This window comes from Astatotilapia calliptera, chromosome 8, assembly GCF_964374335.1.
Source record: "Astatotilapia calliptera chromosome 8, fAstCal68.1, whole genome shotgun sequence".
In the NCBI taxonomy this organism is placed as follows: Eukaryota; Metazoa; Chordata; class Actinopteri; order Cichliformes; family Cichlidae; genus Astatotilapia; species Astatotilapia calliptera.
The window spans coordinates 6346136-6371677 of NC_137429.1; the positions used below are offsets into that span (position 1 = coordinate 6346136).

Below are 25542 nucleotides of genomic sequence, written 5' to 3' on the forward strand. Positions count from 1 at the left end.
TTAAATAAACCTGTCCTCTTTTCCTCTCCCTCTTTCCTCTCTTCTATGTGTTTGTTTGAAGTGGACGCATGACACTGTTAAAGGTAAAACAGATCGGGTTGAACTTTGACACTGGATTTATGATTGCAAGCAGTGACTACATGTGCACATAAATGTGACACAAGTTGGATTTATTGGTCTATTGTAGTTGAATCCTAATCAAGATCTTATTTTGTTAATCAATAAAATCAAAAGTTAATCTTTGGATAATTATTAATTCTTATTTGGATTGCTGAATGTTTTCTGGATAAAAATATGAGCTACACAGAAGAAAAGTAAAGTAAAGAGCACAAATTCTACTATTTGATTTGTGTATCAACTAAAAGTTATTTTGAATAGAGGATCAAACCACAAAAACAATAATAAACTTTCCCTCTCTATACCACCTCCCTCCTCCTACATTTTCCCCTCCCTAACCAAATGTCCAGCATCACCAGTGAAGTTGCGTATTTAAGCTCTGTAACACGAAGCCACTAACAGGATGAGAGTGATGCTGAGGGGGGTATATTGCCGTGGCACGAGTCCCATGCTGGTGCTTCACTTCACACTTCTGTTAACTGCTGCTGCTAGCATCAGCAATGGCACCAATGGATCTCAGCCTCACAAGCTGCTCATTGCCTTCCAGGCTCCCTGGAACATAACCTTCCCTTTCAGCGCCCTGCGGCTGGGCTCAGCCATACAGATAGCTGTGGAGAAGGTGAACGCTAACCCCGCCTTACTGGGAAACATTAATCTGGATTTTGTGTTCAAGGACACTGAGTGTAGTCCCAAAGAGTCCCTAGGAGCATTTATTCACCAGGTGTGGAAAGAAAATGTGTCTGCGCTCTTCGGTCCAGCATGTCCTGAAGAAGCTGAGGTATAATTCATGTGAAATTAATGTTTTTGTTTATGTGAAATACATATCCTGCATAAGTTGCATACTTCCTGCATAAGCAGAAAGTATGGTTCTTTTTGATGTATTGTAAATCATCCTAAAAGTTTATAAAAGTCTGTAAATAAAGAGCATTTGATGGATTTTAAATGACTTTACTTGTATTTACTCAAACTTTTTGTTATTGTATGCTAGACTCATTTATTGCAGGAGCATCAAACATATGGCTAATGGGCCAAATTGGCTCCTCAAGTGGTCCAGAATCGGCTATGGGAAGTCTCTGCAAAGACTGAAAATGACAATAGAGGAGAGGATAAGATTCTGAGTTTTAGATTTATTTTGCAGCTCGAAGTTTGGATCAAACCATCAAAACAATTTGTTGAATTGATTGAAGTCGAAGGTCTAATTATAGTCAGTTTTAAAGCCTTCTTAATACAACAATAACCTGCCATATCACACAATAGTAAACTAATCAGGACAAATTTACATTACTGACAAGATATTGACTGAACATGGAAAACTGGAGAAATATTGCTTATATTATATTTACTAAAACAAATCAGGCAATTCATCAGTTTAGTATAAGGATGGGTCATGAAATTTGACCATTTTTAGAAATTAATTGTGCATCCATACACCCAAAGAAGGTGGTTGATTTTACAGGTTATTAAGTTGTTGTTCCCGTCATCAAGGATGAGTTTATGTTATAAATCTCTCGGTGTTTCTAAAAAAAGACATTTTAGTTAAATAAAAACAGTCTGTTGTTGTAAGGCTTTGATGTTTTCCTTTTGAAGTTAATATTAATTCAAAACTTGCTTTCCCATTTTCTGATAAGCCTTTTTGTCTTTTAAAAGAGTGTTTGTAAAAAAAATAATCTTACCCTTTAAATTTTACTTACTAAAACTGCTTTCCAGGTGACTGGTCTCATTGCGTCAAAATGGAACATCCCAATGTTTGGCTTTGTGGGACAATCAACCAAAATGGACGACAGTGACAACTACGATTCCTACATCACTGTAATGCCCCCTCTTAAAAGAAGCGCCGAGGTCCTGGTGAAGACCTTGGAGTTCTTTGGGTGGAGTCATGTAGCTTTGATCGGCGGGGGATTGGACTCGAATACTTGGGACAAGGTTGATGCTTTGTGGAAAACGATTGAGGATCCTCTGCGAGCCAAATTCAAGCTCACTGCAGTGGTTAAATTTGACACCAGCGATCCCCAGTTAGTTCAACAGAATGTTAGGTACATTTCCAAGGTTGCTAGAGGTAAGAGAAATGTCTATGAGCACTTTGTAGCAAACTATGAAACCACTTTTTTGTCTGCCATTTGTTCCTGTTTTAATTTTTCCCTTTTTTTAGTCTCTGCAATAGTTTGTCCTCTGTCTGCTTTTTGTTTGGCTGTTCTTTTCTGTTGTCTTGTTCTCTTCATCCCATAATCTGAGATTGGTTTTTGCTCAAGGTCTCTTTCGCTTAAACGCTTAAAAGGGAGCTCTTCCTCCCCACTGTCGCCTTGAGGACCTCTGTGATTCTACCTCTATTATTGAAGGGGTTTTACCTTACAATAGAAGCACCTTGTTTTTATGAACTTCTTATGTGTTGTATAAATAAAATTTAATTGAATTCTAATTTCTTCATCCACCCTTCTTCAGTTATTGTGGTGCTATCGAACAAAGAGGATACTATGGCTCTGTTGTTGGAGGCTGAGAGTCAGGGTCTGATGAATGGCGACTACATTTTCTTACTGGTACAACATTTTGAGGTCAGTGGCACTGTGGTGAGTAAAACTTTCACAACACAGTAAGACAAATATTCAGCTGTGTAAATCACCAACAAACGGGGACACCAAGACAACAAAGCCTGAAAAGACACAGGAGAGGTGAGCTTCAATTAAATTCGTTATATCCTGAGGCTATTCTTATCAAACAAAATTCAACAACATTAATAACGTACAGCCTCCTGATTTTTTTTTTTTAAATTAGACCCAGAAAGTCCAATATTTTACTTTTCGATTGACTCTTGAGTTGGATATGTTGTCTTTTAGAACCGTGCTCATCAGGAAACTAAATAAAACTTTAAGGCACACATTATCTAAAATTAAAGGCTCAAATACAGTTTTAGTGCCTACATGCTGGATATAACTTAATTCATGGATTTGAATATTTGCTCCTTTGTGTCAATAATCTGCATGTAAAGCATGTAGTGTTGCATGAGCTGTGCTATAAAAGAAAACTTTGTTACTGCTGTGTTATATCTGCAGAGTGGTTCAGGGTTAGTGAGCTTATACATGATTTCATGTATGATTAGGAATATGACTGTTTGTTTTTAAATAAAATAGCATCATAGCATCCGTCTTCCAGACTGAGTTAAATCTTTATGAGCCATCAAAATTGATCAAAGCTGTTTGTGGTAAATAGTAAATGGACTGATTTTTATATAGCGCTTTTCTACTCTCCTGGAGTACTCAAAGTGCTGTTGCATCTACTGACTCGTGTATTATTCATGTTAAACTTTCTTTTTTCCTGAGCAGGATAACTTGTGGAAAAATGCCCTGAACAGCACGATAGACGAGGTTGCCGTAAGAGCTTTTGACATGGCGTTCATTATTGCTCAGAAATCCTACGAAGGCTACGAGTATTATGATTTCTTTGAACAAGTTTTTGAAAGACTGAGCGGACATCCATTTCGGAGCAACCTAACATCTGAAAAACAGGCAAGTAGGCACAGGGAACAGAAAGCATGAATTTGAATCATGGAAAATACTGAACTTTCACATATTTATTTTACTGATTTAATGTATTTCAGGTTAGCCCATACTCTGCCTATCTGCATGACGCTGTGCTTTTGTACGCCATGGCACTGAAGGAAGTCCTGAAAGGTGGCAAAGACCCTCATGATGGTCGGGAGTTATTACAGATCCTGAAAAAAAGAAACAACTTTCAATTTTATGGTAGCTACACAATTCAATACCTGTATTTTGATTTTGCCTCAGTGTAAAGTGCAAATATTGTTTTTTTTACTTGCTTCTTGAAAGGCTTCTATATTCTTTAGTGAAGGAAATAATCAGTTTAGTGCTAACAGTTTGTTTTGTTGATATAAATTTGGATAATGCTTATGGTCTGCTGAGGTCAGCTGACCATCAGCTCTTAAAGCATGAGTAACTTTTATGTTATTATTATTTTTTTAACCATGCCAACTACCTCAACACGCCACATTCACTCTCTGTAACGCGGTCACGGCACAGCTGCATTAGGTAAACATGTAAACTGAACCAATTCAGCCCATGAATGGGAAATCTAATAAACTGTCCCAGGTGCCAAGCCTGTCCAAACCATTCATCAGTATAGTCAAGGCACCAAAACTTTGACAAGGAAGAGGAATGGCAGCAATAATAAAGAGGATATTTCTGGGCCTGTTACAGTAAATCAACATGTCTACAAAGCATAATCACAAAATAATAATCACAATAAAGTTTATTTTGACTTTGAAAAAACCTTTTAAAAAATGAATTAAATTTACCTTAATTGTATTTTTATCAGATACCTCGTGTTATAGAGTTTGGCATCCAAGTTCAAATTTTACATCTAGAAATTGGGGAATTCCTCATCTTTACAAAAGTTAGACAATCTAGCTGCTGGTATTTTTAAACCTGCTGTAGTTAAAAGTAGTTTCATCTGTGGAGTTTTCTTAGATCTAAAGAAGGCGTTTGATACTGTTAATCATGAAATTCTATTAAAAAAACTGGAAAAGTACGGGTTTAGGGGAGTGGTTTTGGAATGGTTAAAAAGCTATGTAGGGAATAGGCAACAATATGTACAAATAAATGAATATAAATCTAATTTGATGGATATAGCTTGTGGAGTACCTCAAGGTTCAGTACTGGGTCCAAAAATGTTTATTATGTACTTAAATGATATCTGCAGAGTATCGGAGATTTTAAAGTTTGTAATATTTGCAGATGACACAAATATACTGTGTGCAGGTGGGGAATTGCCACAGGTTTTGGAAATGATCACACAGGAATTAACGATATTAAAGAAGTGGTTTGATATAAATAAATTATCATTGAATCTCGATAAAACCAAATTTATGTTGTTTGGAAACCAAAAGAAAAACATCGAAGTAGAAATATGTGTTGACAATGTATATTTAGAAAGAGTAAATGAAATAAAATTTCTTGGGGTGATCATTGACCACAAGCTCTGTTGGAAGCCACACATTACTTATGTTCGGGGGAAATTGGCACGGGGCATTGCCGTCCTGGGAAAAGCAAAGCATATGTTGGATCAGAAAGCACTGCACATTTTATACTGTGCTTTACTACTGCCATATATGAGCTACTGTGTAGAGGTCTGGGGAAACACATACAAAAGTAACACACAAACAATAACTATAATACAGAAAAGGGCCATTAGATTAATAAATAATGTAGGGTACAGGGACCATACAAATGCACTCTTTGTCAAAATGCAAGCTATTAAATTCCAAGACTTGGTGAAGCTTAAAACAGCGCAAATAATGTATAAAGTCAGAAATAAATTGCTTCCCAAAGAAATCTGTAAATTGTTCATAGAAAGAGAAGGTGGGTATAACTTAAGAGGGAAATGGAATTTAAAAATACAAAGTGCTAGAACAACTTTAAGAACTATGTCAATCTCAATTGCAGGAGTTAAATTATGGAACAGTCTAACAGAAGAAATAAAAGACAGTCAAAACATAAAACAGTTTAAAGTAAAATATAAAAACCTAATTTTAAATAAGTATAAGAATGAAGAAAACGGGGTTAACCCAGGACGGTAATGTTGCTGGTAATGGTGTTGCGGTTCTTTTTTGGTTGTTTTTTTGTTTTTTTGTTTTGTTTTGGTTTGTTGTTTTTCCATAACTTGTGTATCTGCAAATATACACATTCTGTATTTTTCATATGAAAGAAACTATACTGTGGTGGGGCTTGCTAATTTCTTGTTTTTGATTTATGTATGTTATGTTTTGTTTTACTTCATATGTTTATATGTTTCATATGTTGTTTGTTTAATTTAAGACAAAAAAAAATTAAATGAATGAGAGGTAAAACTTGAGGGGGTAGGGACAAATAAGTAAATACTTCAGCCTACTCCTTTTCAAACAAATAATGGAATGATATTTTGTAATGATTGTGAAGGCACATGTTTGAAATGTTTGAAATAAAAATGAACTGAACTGAACTGAACTGAACTGGATGTAACACAGATTGATACTGAAATCAGATCCATGGGCAGAGGGTAGGTGATACTGTATGTTTTGGGTGAACTGACTTTTAATCGGTTGTAGTTACACCCACAAACACTTTGCTAAAACAATCAAACTCAAGGGTGACACATAATGTTCTATGACACTTTGATTCACTAACAGATTGTCATTGCAGGAGCCTCTGGACTGGTCCATTTTGATAGAGAGGGAGAGCGAAATCTAGACTACTCAATTTATGACCTCCAGCACACAGGTGACATCACCAAGTTTGTCCCAATCCTCCATTTTGACAGTCACACCAAAAATATCAGGTACCAAATTGTTTTGTATCACATCTGTATGACAACAATCTTCAGTCACATCTCAATGATAACACAAAAAACACAACAAAGACATGATAGTTATCAGAAAATGTTTTATTTCAGACAAACTTCAATGTTTGCGTCTGTGGTGTGGCCGAAAGGAAGACCTCCACCCGATGTGCCAGCATGTGGCTTCAACAATGAAATATGTGAATGGGTGACTAATGGTAAAACCTATTCCTTATGGAATTAGATTTCAGTTTTTGTTTTTTGTATGCCTATTGGGACTTCCACACCCATGTCAGGAAAGGCACAGGTAGAGAAAGCAGCAGCAACGTCCAAGCACAGAGCAGAGCTGATACAAAATACAGAGTGGACTTACTAGGTTGCAAAGTGGCTTGCAGATGTGAAGCAGATGTGGAGATTCAATTCAATTCAATTTTACTTATATAGCGCCAAATCACAACAACAGTTGCCTCAAGGCGCTTTATATTGCACATTAGATCGTACAATAATAGATACAGAGAAAAACCCAACAATCATATGACCCCCTATGAGCAAGCACTTTGGCGACAGTGGGAAGGAAAAACTCCCTTTTAACAGGAAGAAACCTCTGGCAGAACCAGGCTCAGGGAGGGGCGACCGGTTGGGGTGAGAGCAGGAGTTGGGGTGAGAGAAGCAGCTTAAAAGCACAGCTTAAAAACACAAATTATTTAGGTCTGCCACAGTATCAACCAGTCTGCTAGATTGCAGCTCAGCTTGACTTCATGCCTTACCTACATTTTTTGTTTCAAAACACTAAACCTTTATTTTTTGTGTATTCTTTTTGAAGAAACTTTGATGTCTAACTGTCATAATAACTTACTGCTCTCTCTGGACACAGACATTGCCCTGCTGGCTCTTCTTGCGACCTTCCCTGTTATTGGGGTACTGGCAGTTCTGAGCATTGGGGTGCTGGTGCTGCAGAAGTTAAGACTCCAGACGAGGCTGGATGACTCCTACTGGTGGATGATCAACTACAATGACATCACCATCATCAGGGAACCTACAGTATGAGCATTCGACAGGTGTTGTGAAGTCGAACAATGATAAGTGTACAAGGTTTCACATGTGTTTTTTTTTCCTTCAGGGAAATCAGGGTATGTCTCTAAGCAATTCAGGTACTCATACTTGGAGTGGTAGCTCTCAGGCCAGTTTATCCACCAACAGCTACGACCTGAGGGACAAAGCAGGCAAAGAACATATCTACACCACCATAGGTCTCTACCAGGTACTAGTTTTATTTCGAGTTTACAGTGAGCCTGTGTAACTTTTGGGACTATATTAAGGTTAAAGGTAGAGAAGGATGGTATCTCTTTTTTCCAACACAAAACTTAAAGCCACAAAACCGAAGCTAAAGCAGTCTTTTTGGCTTCTGCTCTTTATTTTGTTTCTGGCAGTCTCAGTTCACCTATATTGAGGACAGAATACCTGATCCATTACATGAACATGTTAAACATAATAATAACATAGGGCAGGTTTTAGACAAACACAGAATATATGTGTAATTCAAATTACATTCAATTCAATTCAAATTCAACATTCAATTCAAAATTGACTTGAATTAATGTGAATTGCAGTGACTCCAGTCAAAGTTTGAGTATCATATGGGCTTTTATGAATTCAGTAAACAAGCTTATTGTCTGAATGGCTAGTTTCAAATATTATTTAATGTAAATGCAAAAGAAAATGTATCAACACATATACAAATATGAATTATTGTTTATCTAAGAATTATAAAGAAAGCTTTTAATGCTTATGTAATATAAAGAGGTGTTTTTTTCTTTACATAGTACTTTACATACTCTTCTTTACTATGACTTTAAGAGATGTATATTTTGTTATTTTAATTTTTCACATAGGGAAATCAAGTGGCTATCAAGTACACTGAGAACCCTGTTAGCTGTAATTTCCAGAAGCCTTCGATCACTGCAGAGTTCAATATGGTAAAGTTCCTCATTTTTTTCAAGATAAAACATAATTTACTTTTTATTTACTCTGAAAACTCTAACAGCCAAAAATCCAGGTGGACTGTATCTAATACAACGTATTATTATGTTTTACTTCACTTTTTATTTATGTTGTACCTAACCTTCTTAAACTCTTCAAGACAGATGAAAGAGATGAAACATGAGAACTTGGTGCAAATTTTTGGCGCATGCATCGAACCACCAAACATTTGCTTGGTCTTCCAGTACTGCAAGAAAGGTAGTTTGAAGGTCAGTGAAGTCTGAAGGTTCTTTTTTCAAAATGGATTGCATTAACCATAAATAAACCTTTAACTTAAAAGTGAACCATGTTGGCATATTTCTGCAGGATATTCTTAAGGCTTCAGACGTTGACTTAGATGGGATGTTCAAGCTGTCTTTTGCATATGACATTGTCAATGTAAGTCTATTTATTTAATGAGTAAATTTCTTATTCTAATAACAATTTAAAAAAATGTACTCAGGTCCATAGCAGGAACTTAAGTCATAAAGTGACTAAAAAATTGTAAAAATAAATAAATAAAATAATTAAAACATATCTACAAAAAGAAACAGATTGAAAAGAAAGAATGAATGAATTTTTTAATTAATCTAATTAATTCCAATTAAAAAATCAATTGGAAATGTATTTTCACATTTTTAAAATAGACATCAAACTGTACGTATACCTTTTTTTTTTTTTTTTTACTTTTATATGTTAAAATTCTGAATATGTATTTTGTACTCTGAAATGTTTTACTATTTAAATCTTAAAATAATTAAATTGTTGTCCAGGGAATGGAGTTTATTCACAAAAGTAGCCTAAAATTTCACGGGAACCTGAAACCTAGCACATGTTTGGTGGATAGCCGACTACAAATCAAACTCTCTGGCTTTGGATTGTGGGAGTTTAAATATGGAAACAAAGGCAAGATGAACTCACTGGAAAACCCCAATTACGAAGGTCAGTGAAATCAGAATTTGTTGTAATAATCACTGTTATCCTAAATAAATTCACATGATGGAGAAGTAACACACGAGAACATGTTGTAGAGATGTACTGGATTGCCCCTGAGCTTCTCAGACAGGTCGGTTCCCCGATCAATGGAACACCCAAAGGTGATGTCTACAGCTTTGCCATCATAATGTGGGAACTAATGTACAACTCCAAAGCTGGTCCGTATCAGGACATCAATCTGGACCCTAAAGGTTGGCATGATTTCTTAACTGTCTTAACCTACAAATTTTTTGTCAACGCCCAAAATCAGTTACTGTTAGTTAGCTACAATCTCCAGCTTTATTTACCTTCTGGCAATTTGGCACCATTAGAAGCATTTCTACTTCCATTTTCTTTTGCGCTGTAATTATCAGTCTATCCCAGTTTTGTAATAACTTTAAAATGTGATGGTTTCAACCAAGTTCTTAAGTTTCTTTGTGGATTACTGAGTATATGTGAAATAATGTAGCATTGGATTGAAGTACAAAATTTTATGGCAATTTTTCCGGTATTATATTTTAGTCTGAACCAAAGTGGAAAGATATAGCCCATTAAATTCTAATGCTAGATGTTCTTACAGAGATTATTATGCAGTTGAGTACACCTTTTCAAGGGGAACCCCTCCGACCAGTGCTGTCTGAACAGCTGGTTGAAGAGAACATCAATGCACTGCTAAAAGCCTGCTGGAGTGAAAACCCTGACCACCGACCGCCATTTGGTTCTATACGGAGGCGGCTGAAAGACATTAGTCCAGACAGGTAATATCATACCCCTAAATTTTTATTTTATAAAGTTTTTGTGTAAAGTCATATTTCACATTTTTATTTAAGTGAGACACAAATTTACCATAATGCCCATAAATGTTAAAGTTCACAAGCTAAAACTTCCAACTGTCTTCAGTCTTACTCAAATCTAAGTAAGATTTAACCTAACTAAATCCTCATTGCAAAAGAGTTAATGATGAATTTCTATCTTGTAGCCATGCAAACATTCTAGATAATATGGTGGACAAGTTGGAAAAGTATGCAAATCACCTGGAGGACGTGGTGGAGGAGAGGACCAATCAGCTTACAGTGGAGAAAACTCGTGCAGACAAGCTCCTCGCCAGCATGTTGCCAAGGTACTTGATAACAAAGGAACTATATATTTTGTATTGCTATACTCAGTCAACCTTATCTTGTGTTGTTGTTGTTTTTTGCAATGATTTTAGATATATTGCTGAACAGCTGATGTCAGGGAAGTCAGTGGAGCCACAAAGCTATGACTTGGTCACCATCTTCTTTTCTGACATTGTCGGCTTCACTTCCATGTGCTCAGTCAGCTCTGCGATGGAAGTGGTAACATTCCTCAACGACCTCTACAGTCTCTTTGATGACATCATCAAGATGTACGATGTCTACAAAGTAAGTGACAGTGAACATACTGTGATCATAAAAAGCAAAATATCTATCATACGATAGATATTTTGATAAATATTGACTTTCTTACCAAGACATGAGAATAGCTTTACCATTTCCTTCCATATTTACTAACTCAGCATCCAGTTACATTATCTTATTAAGAAAAAAACAATTAAAGAAATTTAACCAGCAATGCAGAGAAATCATATCTGATTAAAAGCAAAATCTTAACAGTTAAAACTTTAGAAAATTTATTTGCTATTACACGAAATTAAAAAAAAAACAATTTACAATTGTTTAATGAAAATTTTAATTTCCTTGAAATTTCAGGGATCTTTTTTTTTGTTTGTGCTATGTTTTATTTTCTTCCAGCTTTATTTTATTTTAAAAATGTAATTTACATCTCTACATTACAAGGTGGAAACAATTGGTGATGCATACATGGTGGCAAGTGGTCTGCCTATCAGCAATGGAAACTTGCATGCTTTGGAGATATCCACAATGGCGCTACATTTCTTGAGAGGCATAAAGGTGTTCAGAATCCGTCACATGCCAAATGAGAGCCTTGCAATTCGCACTGGGATACACTCTGGTAAGATACAGTAGCAATGGAGACCATGGCATTTGTAACAAACCTTTTGGGTTATAGCACCACTAGGGGGGGGTTGCCCAACTATTGTAGTAGCTGTGGGGGTCTCCTAGTGGGTGTGTGAGTTGTTAGCGGCAGCCATTTCATGCTGCTCATGTTCCATGCTCCAAGAAAGCACCTTACTTACTGTTGTGACAAGCTGGCGCTGGTGGTACCAATCCCCGCGCATGTAGGTTCGGACGAGTACAGCCGAGGAGACCTGGCTTATAAAGTGTAATGTTGCTGACGGCGAATAAAGGTCTGTTATTGGATTTAACCGACTGGTTCCGTGTTATCCGGCTAACCTCCACACCACATGCCCGCTGGACCGGCTAGCCGCTCCTTCCTCGCCAGACTGCTGTTACACATTACAGAATTTGAAGGTCTTGAAAAGTACCCCAACTGGTTAGTGAGTGATTGCTGGAGGTTGGTGGCTGTTGCTGGGTAAAATTAGTCACAAAGAGAATGCTGCACAAAGAAAAATCCTTCTGATTATTTTGGTCACTAGCAGATTGTCAAGGTTACCCATAGTAACCTTGACAAAACTGGAAATTGACATTATTTGCCTTCAGTGTAAAAGTTGCATCTTTTAAAATGTGTTGGTTTCACCAATAAGACACAACTTTTACGCTGAAGGCAAAACTTCTCTTTTTGGCTTGTGTTGCACTTCTCAGTTATTTGCAAATATTTAAGTTACAAACTATTGGCAACCATGGAAATCGTGACCAAAGCCATTGGACGGGGGCTTTTGGTCCAGGACTATATACTTTTTGGACCAATTTCACACTAGTCACTACCCTGCAATTTCCAGCAAACATGGTCATGGAATACACATTTTTCCTTTGTCACCACTTGGCTAGCATATGGTCACTGACAAGCTCCTAGAGCTCTATTACTGAGACCTAAGTACAAGTGACAAGAAGTATGAACGACTTTGTAGTGGGAAAAATAGTTTGTGCATTGAACATTTGAGCAATTTAAACAAAATCCATTCTGACTTTTAAAAATGTTGTAGGTCCAGTAGTTGCTGGAGTGGTAGGGACCACCATGCCTCGATACTGCCTATTTGGTGACACGGTGAACACAGCTTCTCGCATGGAAAGCAACAGCTTACGTGAGTAAGCAGTTGAAATTTCAAAATTTAAACTCTGAATAACCCTAAAAAAATAAGATTTATGTAGTTGTGGTATGATTTGAAGTGACTATTGTCACTTTCATTTTTTAATAGGGCAGAAATGACAGTGCATTTTTCAGATAAATCAAAACATTCATGACTATTGATTTCTTGCTTCACTATAAGTTTGACAATTTTAGATTTCAGTCAGTTTGGCTACTTTTGAATGAATCATTGTGGCATTGTTTATAAATGATAGATGCACTCTCTGGGTCTGAAGGCCTGAAAGTAAAGTCAGTGTCCAAGTTCCACAAGACTGCATTCTTTCACATGACCAGCCAGAGCTGACCCCATTGGCAACAGAGAGACCAGTGGCTAGCATGCAGTGTCCTTGGTTTGTTAGATATATCCATCACTCATACGAGTTTATGTTGGGTACAGTGTATGAGAATGAAATGAAATTTTCTCTAGATGCTAATGGTGCCTTGAGGATGAATTCTAATTATGTTGACAATCCCTTAATTTTTCATAATTTCATAATATCCATTTCATTTAGTCCAGTTCTTGGTTGGTTTATACCTACAAATATTTATGGCATTCTCCTTCTGTATTTTGTGCTAATCTTCAGGCTAACAGTCTACAGTAGTCGTATTATGCCTTAAAAATTAACTTGATGTGATGGTCTATATTAACATGTTTGCATGATTAAACATGTAGAGCTGTTGAACTCACATGCAAACCTAGGAGTTTGTCTTGCTTAAAATCTCTCTTTAGAAGTATATGTGTATGTCACATACAGCCTTGAAGATTCATGTATCTCAGTCCACGGCAGACATTCTTTTCCAGGCTGGATCATTTGAACTGGAAGAAAGAGGAGAAATTCAAATGAAGGTGAACAGTCTGTAATATTTTTTCCCTCGAAATGAAATAACAAAGATGTTAGGTTGACCAGAATGTCTTTCTCTTTGTGACAGGGTAAAGGGACTCAAAAGACGTACTGGCTGCTGAACAGAGCTGGATTTAATCCTGTCTTCACTGACCGTGGTTCTTCACCAGTAAAAACAGAGGTATACTCACAAATATTTATTTATATGTATATATGTTGTATTGTATAATGACTTGTATTTTTTATTGTTTTACTGTATTTTCTCCCATTGAAGAAACCAGGAGTGACCAGAGGTGAAGACAAAAGAGCCCCAAAAACCCTGACTGTACCTCCTATAACTGAACCCACAATGCCTCCAGTACACATCTAAAGAGAAAAGACGCATATTAATTAGCAGGGAATACTGCAGAAATTTATTTTAAGATATCAGTTTTTAACAGCTTTTAAAAAATTCCATGCAAGATGAGTTTGAGTCATCCATGTATAAAAAGAAGGACTAGAGACAAAATGTGGATGGAGGCCAAAGTGAAAATGCAGAACACAATGCATGAACAGAGACTGCAGTTTGGATTGCAACTAATTGCAGTTCTAATTCTTTATTCTTTGGGATTTAAGTATTTAGTGGATCCACAAGGCTGTAAATTATTTCAAAATGCTTAGTGTTCCATTCAAACTGTTTGTTGTGGCACATGTAGTCAGCTCTGACGTGCCTAAAGTTATCTCATAAGAAAATATTTTGTAAGCTAATCAAGCATTTCTAATTTATTCTTACAGCTGCAGAGCTGGTTGTTGTATCAACATCTGTCATTCAGCTGTGCACAGTTTGGTCACTGAGACCTGGAGAGAATAAATAAATCAGTAATTGAGTATTTTTCTATTATTGTCATATGACTATTTCACAAATAACTAAACTCAATCACTGTGGGGTTTGGTTAGATCATGTAAATCAGAAGTTTGATAATGCTTATTATAATAATAATCAAATACCTGTGATTGAGCTGTGATTGATCACTGAGAAAAACACCTCTTCCCATTATAAAACACTCCATAAAAACATGACAAGCAAACAACGAGATTTAAAATCTGTTTTCATTTTTCCTCTGAATAAATAAATCCCATATCAGAGTTTTTATTTTCAGTGTAACATGAAATGAAGAAGACATTTTATAGTTGTTCTAGATTGTGTCATGGAAATAGAAAAAATGTAATATTATGTTTAGTCATGTGCTCTGTTTGTTGTAGTGCTGTCAGACCGAAAATTTGGTTTTAATTTAAGGACTGAATGAAATTTTTTTGTTTTTTTTGTTTTTTATGGTTTGGAACAAATGGAAAAAAATTCCTTTTCTTTCAAAATGTAATGAATCTTTATTGGAGGAAGGAGTGAAATATCACACAAGGTTCAAAGCATCAATAAACATGCTAAATAAAAATCATATTGTGAGATAATGATCGCGTGGGGAGGAATGTATTCATACGCTCCCTGAGTCCTGGGTGGCACTCCCCTCTGTGTTTGTGTGTTAATGGAAACTGATGATTTTGTTTTATAAAATTCTTGATCCATTGATGAAATCATAACATGTGTTTATCAGGACCACAAGCAGGATGAGCACTGAGACGCCTGTTAAAGGAGGGAGAAAAAAATTAACAGATCAAACCTCAGTGAATGAGAACCAAGTTTGAACACGATTAGCTGAGCGTAAGCCTTGAGAGGATGAGTTCATGTTAAACTTGAGTGGTTTTGCAGCTCATGTACAAAGCAATACACAGATTTAAACATTTCAGTTAAACTCTACTTATTTAAAGCATAAAAGACCTTAGTTATCAAAAAATTTTAATTGTTCAGATTATTTTTGTTTCGATTATGATTTCAATCAACCAAAATTATCATCGCATTGTTTTTTACCTGTTATGTGTCCATTATTAGAAGACTGATTACCTGTTAAAAAAAAACAGTACTGTTCATACTATACAATCGACTGCATGAGTTACTCTTTATTGATCTCAGTCATAAATATGCCACGGTTTACTCTACCTTTAATGTGAAATTCAGCAGTAAGGATCCCCCCATTTGGGTCTACGTCTGATGGCAAACTCCTCACAGAGCAGGGGCTCTTCAAGAAAAAGCAACCATGGTCTCCTGTTTAGTATGTTTGTCTGTTTTTTACACTGTACTCAACTTTGATGTTAAAGGCCAGTAGAAGAACTTGAAAAACAACCAGTCAGAATGTGAAATTAGCTTTTTTGTTAATAGAGGAAAATCACTAATTTGTAAATGTTATTGCAGAAAAAGTACCTAACTGTATAAAGACACAGAATTCAATGTTATAGTGATCTGTTATTCAGTTTATAATTGCATGGTGTCAAAGGCCAAAACATGGACTGGCCAGTAAAGGCAACTTACCAGCTATGTGGAAGCTAGACTTAAAATGTATTGGTTAATGCTGCTAGCCTTGCAGTCTGCATCAGTCCATTGATAGTGAGTTTAATGAGTTTAATCTAAAATGGTTTGGTCAGCCCAGATTAACCTGCAGGATTGTAAATGCATCTATTAAGTGATCTGCTGCCAGGGAAGAAATCAGGTAAGCCTGGAAGAAAATCAGCTCTCAGAGATGATGAGCTAAAGAAGATTGACTAAGAGACCTAAACTCTGAGAAAACTGTAATAGCCGAATTCCATTTAGATGTTTCAGGTTTTGTATCTAGTGCATGTCAAACTTTGGAAATTAACAACAGAGCCACAGTTAATGTTATTAGTAACATCTGTGCTTTTTCTACTATGACATTTAAAAAGAGCAGTTGCAAAACAGCAACATGTAGATGGGAACGACTGCTATAATGTTTTTGGTATCATTAAATAACAAAACACTCACTGGCTGACAGGTGATCCTTTCCCCATCACAGACCTGGACCTCACAGTGAAGCCAAACAGTGGACACCTTCTCCTGCCGCTGGAAGCGGAAAGAGTTGAACTTGAACATGGAGCGGCTGTCTTTGGCGTTCTCAAAAATAGTCACAGTGTTGTCAGAGGAGCAGCTGTTGGAAAACAGCAATTAAACATCCTATAAAACATAAAGAAGTGGGAACAAAAGGTTCCTTAAGTTGTTTTAGCCTTTTGTGTTTTAGTACCTCTTAATGATGAGGCTCCACCTTTTCCTGTCTGTGGAGTAAGGTGAAGGAGTTGCCCAGCAGTTGTTTATCACAACTTTGAATCTTTGAGATGTAAAGGACAAATGCGCTTTAGAAGTCTGGGAGAATCTTACCTTTAAAACTACAAAAATAAACATACAAACATCTAAAGTCTACCTGTTACTTAGACCTTTTGCCTCGATGCCAATGAATACTTCAGAGCCGATCTCAGAGGTATCAATCACATAGGGAGCGTCCTTGGCATACAGGAACTTTGAATTCTATGAAATATGGGACATTTTGTGTTTTTCAAGATGTCTGCAGTTCTCGTTTGCATTCAATGATCGTGGTGTGTACACGATAATACCTTCATTTATTAAAGACAGTATTTATAACAAAAACACACTGATAAAAAGCATTTATTACGTTAAACATGTCGATTCCACCGGGCGAATCTTTGAGCAGCTACTCACCGTGAACACATTCATAGACAACTGTGATCTAAAAGTGCCTAAACTCCCATTGTTGACATAAACTGTAGCCACTCTGGAAAAAGCAGAGGGTTTAGTAAAAACGCTGCAAGTCATTGGGTCAGAAGGCACATATCATCCAGACAGCAGCTGTGGTCATCTCGTATCCTGAACTGGTGCTTACCTTTGGCTAAAGACTGCATTATTAACCAGATAGGCTGCTCGGTACGTGCAGCTGAAGGTGTAGTTCACAGGCTGGTTTCTGACTGTCAGTGAAGTATCGTTGGACACAATGGAGTTGTAGAAGATGTATTTGGGGTCTTTGCCGGGAATGTACTGTGGCATGAAAAGTATAAAATAATGTTATTAATACTTTTAAATAAACTGAGAGAGACTTCTCTGTATTTAAATAGTACTATCCTCAAGGGACAGTAAGACCAAATTACAAAAAATAATGCAGTAGTGTTCATACCTACATAGATCATTTTAATTTTATATGCCAAGACCTTGGGATAACCTCAGCATGATTGCATTTTAGTGACCCTGTATTTTGTTGATTGTCTGTTATTCTCAATGCAATGCACTGCAATGCAATGCCTTCATTACATTTCCAGCCCCTGTCCTATGTCTGCAAAATAAAAAGTCAGTATTTCACCTTTCAATTCAGTTTTATTTATATGGTGCCAAACCACAACAACAGCTGCCTCAAGGTGCTTTGTATTGTAAGGTAAAGAGGCAACAATAATCTCAGGTATTGTCTCAATAAAAACTGACAAAATTAATCTCTAAGCATGGCGGCACAGTACCGGTTATTATGGCCTACTTGGCTTCTCACCTCAGACTGAGTCCCACAGTATGAGTGATTTTTGGGTGTGAGATCTGGGATGATGAAGCGGTAGTAACCTGGGCTGTGTATTCCATTGTAACAGACTCCACCGAGAGACAAGTGTTCAATCTCCCAGCCGTAAGGACACTCTGGGACGTTGGCAATTATGGCATTAGGGAAACATGACACCATAACGTAATCTGAAGTAAAAATTAAAATAAAAAGGGAATATTATACACTGTACCTTACAGTTTATTTAATCATACTGTGACAGTAGTGGTTATCAATTCCTTCTTTGTTTTTCCTCTTGAGCTTTATTCACATTTAGGGATAATTTTCATATATGTATAAAAATAACTCATATAAGTCATAGTTTTAGGATGCATGGTGATTTTTGCATTAAAAAGCAATGACCAAAAAAATCTACATATAAATGCTATACAGGTCATGAGGCAGAAGCATGTTAAATACATACTCATCTTTGTGTCAAAGTGTTTTTACCTGCTTTTTGGGGAATGCATGACCATGCAACAGGCAGCAGCATTAACAGTGCACTGACAAAAGCCATAGTGTGGTGCTGCAGAGAAATTCAAGAATTATCAATAACAGGATAATGTGTAAAATAAGTCTGAGAAAATATAACACATATGACACTTACCTGACAGAAGTAATGTCTTCAACCACCTTGAGGTCAGAGGTTCCTCATGGCTCTTTAGCAGTTTACCTGGAGTGGTGATTCAAGAGCTAACAACTCTTGATAACTTAGGGAGGGATTTTATACTATCACAGGTAAGGCTAATCGACTTTCACCCATTCTCCTATCTCCACTTTTTCCCTTGGCAGGATGGGTTTAAGAGCTCTATTGTCAGCTTCTCACAAAAGCTCTCTGTACTGCTCAGACATTGACTTTCAAATGACCAAAGTCTCTCAAAGGATTAGCTCTCAGGGTTGTAGAGTGTGTTCAAGACAGCTAACAGAGAATTCTTAAATTTATACAATTAAAACTATTAGTTTTTGACTAGTACAAAATTTAAAGCGAGTCTCTCTATGTGTGATCTCTTTATGTGTGATCAGTGTTGCTATTGTTGCAAAACTAATATTAATATCATGCACATAGATCCGTGTTAGCAAGAAAGCTAATGTTAGCCAGAAAGATGCAAGTTTTATCAAATTAAGCCCATCTGACCAAAACAACATGATAAGCAGTAGAGTCGTCATTGGGTTATTTGATTTTTGGTTTGACCTTCATGTGGTTTTGAGGGCTAAAACTATACACTGCTTGAAGACCACTGGTTGTGGACACTACTTTTTGGAGTTTATTGAGGTTTTCTTTAGCCAAAAGATATCACCTGTAGGGGGGAGGGTAAATCTTAGCTAAGCTAGACTAGCAAGCTGCATTCTTAAAATGTTAGGACTCAAGAAACACATATCTACTAATTAGCACTAAGTAACTTATAAAATGCTAAAATTTCACTTGCTTGGTTGGTTGTACTTTGCAGGAAGCCTTATCTTTGTCGCATAATTTGTTTTTAAATAAAGTTGTCCGAAAACACCAATCTTGAGCCTGCAAATAGGACTTCACAAACCAATGGGTGACATCACAGTGGCTACATCCACCTTTTGTACGATCTATGATTGGTACCTCTGTTAATAATGGTGGCCACGCCCTTAACTCCATACCTGGTAACATAATATATTGCAGCTTACATGGGCAGGTAACTATTGTAAAAAGGATTTTATATTTCACTGAGGCTTTTATAGTTAAATAAAGGGTATAAAAATAGATAAATATGAAATAATAGAATAAAAACTAACTTCACAAAAAACAATCACTTTTTATAGTTATAGATAGATCGGTTTTGTATATATACATCAGGCGAATATTTACAGAAATCTGGAGTAAAAAGAGAAATAGGCAGCTTCTTAAAATGTCTTCAAATTCTACACTGGTTTTATTTCCTTTTATGCTAGAGGACAAAGCATTCAGGAATAGAAAACCGTTTAAGAAGCTAAATAGTGCAAACAGACATGTATAGATACCTCCAAAATGCGATTGTTGACTGTGATACGTGCTGCCTACAATGGTAACTTCTGTTCTTAAGTGGAGATGATAGGCCACTGTTTTGCAGCATTCGGCAATATAAGGTTTCTCAAAGTCTTGTGCTATTAGATATCGCTTTTGTCTCGTTTGCCTTTCTTATGTGTGTGAAACGTGTGTTCTCGCTGGCAGGTTTAGAACAGTCACACTGGCTTCTCCTGAAGCCTTAATAACTCTAGTTGTGATTAGTTACTGTGCATTATTTCTGGCATAAATTCTTCTTTGCCTTTTACATCCTGTTTGTTCATAAAATCAAAAGGTTTGTCAGAAAAAACACATCAATACCTTAATAAAACATCCTAAGACTTTCCAATCTTTCTTGTCATGAGGCTCTATTCACAGCACCAAATACCTCCTTGCAAAGACTTAATGATAAGCTCTGTAACACGATAGCAAAGAGGTTAGACACTAATGTCCTTCACAGAACAATTCAAGTCACCGTGAAATTGAAGGGGCAAACTGGACGATTAGCATGTGAATGGCCCTCAGACTATGCCCGACGTAGTCCGAGGAAGATACTGATCTAAGAATGGGTCAGGGGACAGCTAGCATTACAGCATCTGGTGATGCTAACAATTAGGAGTTGCAAGATTCCTTTATATTATGTAACTCCTTCCTGTAGTCCAAGAAACGTGCTCAGAGGGAGACAGACTCTGTTTTCATAAGATTGCACAGTCGACTTGGTGCTTTAAAGGAATACAGCACCTAAAATCATTTCAGTTTCATCATATTTGAAACATGGGTTTTCTGAGAATTCTACATAATCAAATCTAAACAAAATTGCACAATACAGTTTTAATCAATGAATTGCAAAAAAAACCAAAAAACCAAAAAAAACCCAGATGTAGCAAATGTAAAACAAATTAAAACTCCTATATTTCCAATTAATATTTCATTTAGGGTTTTTTTTAACAACTTGTCAGAAGGTTTAATAAAGAATTTTTGGCAATTATTTCATAATTCAGTCTTTAAACAGTTAACTATATAAACATGTAATTTGAAATTTACTATAAGGTGAGCTTTGTGGTAAGGAAGACAACAAAACATCCAAGAAGATGAACTTTTCTCAAAATGTCTCTACATTTTAATTGATTGCATGCTAAATGAATATATACAAATTATCTAAAAAAAAACAAAAAAACCTTAAAATCTAAAATAATTTTATTTTAAAGAATAATAGTGACTTTACTGTCATTACTTTTAAAAATGTATAATTCTGATTCTACTTCTTATTTTTGCTATATTTAATTACCTTTGTTATCTTGATGTTATTTGGCAAAATTCTCCAAAAAACATATTTTGATTTCAAAACATTCTTTGTCTGTAAAGTCTGGATTATATAAATGTTTTACATTTGTGTGTGTATATAATGTTTCTGTATGCACAGGTACTTTACTCATTACCCAAATGTTTTGATTAGTGATTGGGAATGATCTTGGAAGCTTTAAAATTAAGAAACTGTAATACATTTTTTGTGAAACACAAATTATACTCATTAGTTTTGGAAAACCTTTTCTTTAATTTATGCTTAAAACTTGAAGCATTTCAGACATTTAGAGAAAGAAAGATCAGCAAATGATCATGATGAAGATTTTGGATAAGACACTAGCTTTGTTGAGCCCAGCTACATACAGTAGTGCTTTTTGTCAAAATTTACAAAATGAAATATTAAAAACAACTTTTCTTTAAGCCTCTAATAAGAGCAAATAACAATACAGCATATTTAGAAACATATACATTTAAATATATACAGTATAGTTACACAGAAAATAGAACTTCTGTTGATAATGTATCAAAGGTTGGGCACTTGACAGGTCCAGCTTGTTCGTTCTGGCTGGTATATAAACTCCCTCCTGAAAGACAAACAAACCCAAGTTAGTCTTTGCAAGAAGCAATTATTTTAGATAAACTGAACCATGTTTAAAACATATTACTTGCTTTCAGTTACTGTCATATTGAATGAAAGAAAAAAGCTCTTAAAGCTTGCTGTTACTAAGGCTGTAGATTAGTAGACAATCATAGTACATAGTGCAAACATACAAATTTGCATTGCAATGTAGAGCAACTTTTCTGAGCTGTTTCTTTTACTGTCTTAGCTAAAGGCTTTTTCATTTTTCCATCTTGGAACACTTCTTAAATTTCATCTGTAAATTGTATTGTGGAACCTGTTTTATGCCAAAAGACATGTACATTTCCAGTATAAATTAAAAACGACTCTAAACCTACTTAGTTTGTAAAAGTCTTAAAAATACACAATACAACATAAAAATTAAAAAGTAACATAAAAAGATAAACTTTTCTAACAGTTGTACAAACAGAGAGGCTTAAAAGCTTTAAAGGTTTTCTGGGAAGTTAGTCCTCGACCTGCCCTTTCAAAGGGCCTAAAAGTCCAGAAAACCCAGTATGTCCGTTCAATTGTGTAGAAGTCCAGGAAGAATTTGAATTAACACCCACAAAATGGTATAAATGTGATTGTCATTTGCCTAATTTTTTGCAATAAAATCTAGATAACAAAGACCCCAGAACTGATTTGTCAATGAAACTAAAAGCTTTGGAGTGAATATTGATATCAGTCACTTTAGCAAACCCTTTGTTTGTTGAGTAAAATATCTGATGATGAAAACCAGTGTTTGTAGTACTTACTCTCTCTGTAGCTTTCCACTGCTTTCACGACAAAGTAAACCCTCATCACACGGACAAATCTGGTTGATGCTGAATGCCAGGCCACCATCAGGCACATAACAGCTCTCATCTAACGTCAGTCTTCTTTTGCACACCTGCTCACCATGATGCCGGGCACAACACATCGATGCTCCACAGTCTCTGTCAACTTTACACCTGGCACCTGGATTAAGGAAACAGTGGTCACTTCTGGTTTCGTATGAAGAAAAATGTGGAAATTTAAAAGATTTGGTTACATTTGTTGGTCCACCCTTACCCTCTTGTCCATCGGGGATACTGCGGTGGCACTTCCCGAACATGCAGCTAAGTCCACGAACACATTGTGCATCTCTCCGACAGTAATGACCCTCCCCTCTTAGAGGCACACAAAGGCCAAAGTGGCGATCACATGAGAAACCCCTTCCACAAGCTCTGTCGTGGTCACATGCAGCCTGAAGAAAAGAAGGAAATCATTGCAAACTTTGCCTGAAATTCTAAGCCCAGTTTAAGACAGAAGGGCCATGTTGCTCTCATACCTTTTCTACAGATGTCAAATGATTTCGTTAATTCAAACAAAATAATCATGGCCACTTTCAAGCATCTTACCGTGACTGGTTTGGCAACAGGAGTGCTCTGTCGAAGTGCTTTTGCTCCTTCTTTGGGAGGACTGTGGGGCATGTTCAGCATCCAGGCCCATATACGTGCTTCTGTCCCATAAAAGGACAGACACAAACAAACCAACCACAGATTTCCAAACATTTCCAAAATGCACAAAAAAGGATTAATAAAAAATGAACAATGATTAACTTAAAAAGAGGTGAGTCAAAGAGAAAGCAAGAAAAGCTCGAAACAAAAATCCAGCGCTTAAAAGTGCAAGTCAAAGTGTAAACAGTCAGTACTGAAGGTATCCATGCAGTGACACTGGCTCACTGCTCTTCTGGTTTGACTTTTATAGGTCAGAAGGACTTGACCTCCCCCCACCAGGCTGTTTGTCCAAACAACAGAGTAGGAGGAGACAATTAGTTGTTAATGGATTAACTAAATTGTTGGGGTCACCCCCTGCAGTCAGAAAATAGTGGCAAAATGGCCATTCATGAAGTGGGGAGAAAGGGAATGGGGAGAGATGGGGCACTGAGGGTGGTGATGGACTGACAACAGTTTCACACAATAGAGCCAAGACAAGCACCACCTTCACGTGATTATCTCTACCAGAAAAACAAACAAGCAGGACAAAAGCAGACAAATTAATGACATGTTTCACTGCTCTCTGACAAGTAGAGCCACTGCAAGTCTTGACCCCAAACACTGGGTAAACACTCCTGGCCCCGACCTCGACTGTCCTGATACCCCCTACCCTATCCCACTTCAGACCCCATGCTGTGAGCAATTTGGAGAAGTGCACCCTGCGGATGAACCCTGAACTCATTAAATGTAATTACCATCAGGAGGAGAAGGGAGACAAGGTGCTGTAGGGGAACAAAAAGAAATTTTTTTTCACATTTTTGTCCTGGAATCTTTACACATGACAAGCAGGACAAGCAATTCTCTATAAATACAGTTATGATAATAACTGAAATGTCCAACAATCAGCTAGTTTTAAGTTTTTAATATACACAAAGTGTGTGTTTGAAATCATTTCGTTATGCTTTATTTATCCAGGTAAAAGTCTCCCATATGATTTAGTCATATAACAGATCATTACAAAAGTAAAATTAAAAGCAGTCACACTGACTAAAAGAGTTTAAACTCCCCCACAATGACCAGTTATGACAATTTCAGCTCCTTCCGTACTGTTCTGACTTCAGGAATAAACATTTGTGAGACATAGACTATACTGGTTGTGGTTTTTACACATATAGATATAGATAATTCTAGGTAGTTATTAAAATTCAGATGATATTGAGTCTCCTTTATGGCGTCAGCAATCATGCAGAAATGTGGTCATTCTTGCAGAAATGAGCAAGGCCTTCCCTTAAAAATATAGCAATATCTTCAGTAGTGTCCTCACAGATGTAAAGGTTTCCCATGTACATAAATACAGGCCATACCATCAGCAATGGTGACTTCTGATTCAAATGACCACGTGTCCATGATTTCAAATGACACTCCACATCTACAGCATGGTTTACTGAAGTGTTTTTGAGTCCATGCGGTGATGTCCAAGACAGTCTGTTTTTAATGAAAAGCTGACTGAGAGCTTCAAAGACTACTCAGTAATGATTGAGGGCTTTGTCCCATGCATCCAGAGTTTTCTCCAGTTCCTTTAAATCTTAATTATATGAACCATCCATGATGAAATGTAATTTTAGATTCAGAAACAGTCATCTTCTTCTTTCTGGGATTCTCTTTTATTTCCATTTGGATTCCACAAGATGTTTTATAGGCATTTTAAAGCTTTTTCAGTCTTTGTTTCCCCTGTGCAGACCTTTGTACAACATTTTCTTGTATCAAAAACAAAATAAGCATGTATATATTTTCAAAAACATACAATTTCATATTTTTAACATTCGTTATAAAGGTTTCACGCTTTTTAAAATTTGCAATGTACACAGCATCCAATCTTCTTTTTTTTGGGGAAATTGGATTTGGTTCTTTGTTTTGCTTAGATGAATGTAGTCATAGCTTACACCTCGCTAAACCCACACAGACCCTCTGTCTCACTCACGAGCCTCCAGGCCACTATAAAACCCACCACTTAATGTCTCTCCAACTAAGACAACATCTTGTCTTGTCTATAATTGTAATTAATGCACCTTGTATGGAGAGCTTTATCTAACATTACCAGGTATTTCTTACTCAGCCTGAGGTGCCTGAATAATTGTCACTAATTTACATTTTCTAAGTGGCAGACAGCCCAGATCAGATACACAGATATTGCAGTCTGGGACTGTCTTAGCTC

General features: G+C 36.5%; 3 protein-coding genes and 1 long non-coding RNA gene across 5 annotated transcripts in view; 2 read left to right on the forward strand and 2 right to left on the reverse strand.

The window, feature by feature from the left end:
- The window catches only part of LOC113028107 (uncharacterized), a 460838-nt gene that overhangs the window by 282537 nt on the left and 152759 nt on the right, over nucleotides 1-25542 (forward strand). The window lies entirely within an intron of this gene.
- Nucleotides 397-13960, forward strand: gucy2g (guanylate cyclase 2g). The gene is made up of 20 exons (XM_080305374.1): nucleotides 397-895; nucleotides 1825-2173; nucleotides 2557-2666; nucleotides 3435-3617; nucleotides 3710-3854; nucleotides 6306-6659; nucleotides 7316-7482; nucleotides 7562-7702; nucleotides 8334-8690; nucleotides 8788-8859; nucleotides 9234-9402; nucleotides 9492-9647; nucleotides 10016-10193; nucleotides 10415-10555; nucleotides 10646-10838; nucleotides 11253-11427; nucleotides 12479-12577; nucleotides 13377-13468; nucleotides 13552-13644; nucleotides 13738-13960. Exons 1-20 carry the CDS (start codon nucleotides 521-523, stop codon nucleotides 13831-13833), a joined length of 3645 nt encoding a protein of 1214 aa, XP_080161500.1. The 5' UTR covers nucleotides 397-520; the 3' UTR covers nucleotides 13834-13960.
- Nucleotides 14804-18697, reverse strand: tectb (tectorin beta). 2 transcript variants are annotated; one of them, XM_026178151.2, is made up of 11 exons: nucleotides 18543-18697; nucleotides 18386-18461; nucleotides 17894-18084; nucleotides 17243-17394; nucleotides 17062-17134; nucleotides 16766-16869; nucleotides 16589-16672; nucleotides 16333-16495; nucleotides 15496-15574; nucleotides 15367-15399; nucleotides 14804-15081 (listed from the first exon to the last, which is right to left on the reverse strand). In XM_026178151.2, the coding sequence occupies exons 2-11, from the start codon at nucleotides 18450-18452 to the stop codon at nucleotides 15005-15007; spliced, it is 1023 nt and encodes a 340-aa protein (XP_026033936.1). In that variant the 5' UTR covers nucleotides 18453-18461; nucleotides 18543-18697; the 3' UTR covers nucleotides 14804-15004. The 2 variants fall into 2 exon arrangements, with proteins under 2 accessions (XP_026033936.1, XP_080161499.1); XM_080305373.1 differs by having other exon boundaries at nucleotides 18386-18578.
- On the reverse strand, nucleotides 21482-23566 carry LOC113028126 (dickkopf-related protein 3-like). The gene is made up of 4 exons (XM_026178153.2): nucleotides 23250-23566; nucleotides 22921-23095; nucleotides 22626-22827; nucleotides 21482-21835 (listed from the first exon to the last, which is right to left on the reverse strand). The coding sequence occupies exons 1-4, from the start codon at nucleotides 23400-23402 to the stop codon at nucleotides 21775-21777; spliced, it is 591 nt and encodes a 196-aa protein (XP_026033938.1). The 5' UTR covers nucleotides 23403-23566; the 3' UTR covers nucleotides 21482-21774.

Excerpts from the sequence above, each read along its gene's own strand:
- gucy2g (XM_080305374.1), top strand. The coding sequence starts at position 521 with ATGAGAGTGATGCTGAGGGGGGTATATTGCCGTGGCACGAGTCCCATG. Across the intron at positions 10,556-10,645 it reads CTCGCCAGCATGTTGCCAAG|ATATATTGCTGAACAGCTGA; the intron begins GTACTTGATAAC and ends CAATGATTTTAG. Across the intron at positions 13,469-13,551 it reads GAGGAGAAATTCAAATGAAG|GGTAAAGGGACTCAAAAGAC; the intron begins GTGAACAGTCTG and ends TCTTTGTGACAG.
- tectb (XM_026178151.2), bottom strand. The coding sequence starts at position 18,452 with ATGGCTTTTGTCAGTGCACTGTTAATGCTGCTGCCTGTTGCATGGTCA. Across the intron at positions 18,085-18,385 it reads ATGCATTCCCCAAAAAGCAG|ATTACGTTATGGTGTCATGT; the intron begins GTAAAAACACTT and ends TTTTTACTTCAG. Across the intron at positions 17,135-17,242 it reads AATGCAGTCTTTAGCCAAAG|AGTGGCTACAGTTTATGTCA; the intron begins GTAAGCACCAGT and ends TGCTTTTTCCAG.
- LOC113028126 (XM_026178153.2), bottom strand. The coding sequence starts at position 23,402 with ATGTTTGGAAATCTGTGGTTGGTTTGTTTGTGTCTGTCCTTTTATGGG. Across the intron at positions 23,096-23,249 it reads CTGTTGCCAAACCAGTCACG|GCTGCATGTGACCACGACAG; the intron begins GTAAGATGCTTG and ends TCTTTTCTTCAG. Across the intron at positions 21,836-22,625 it reads AGTGGAAAGCTACAGAGAGA|GAGGGAGTTTATATACCAGC; the intron begins GTAAGTACTACA and ends TTTGTCTTTCAG.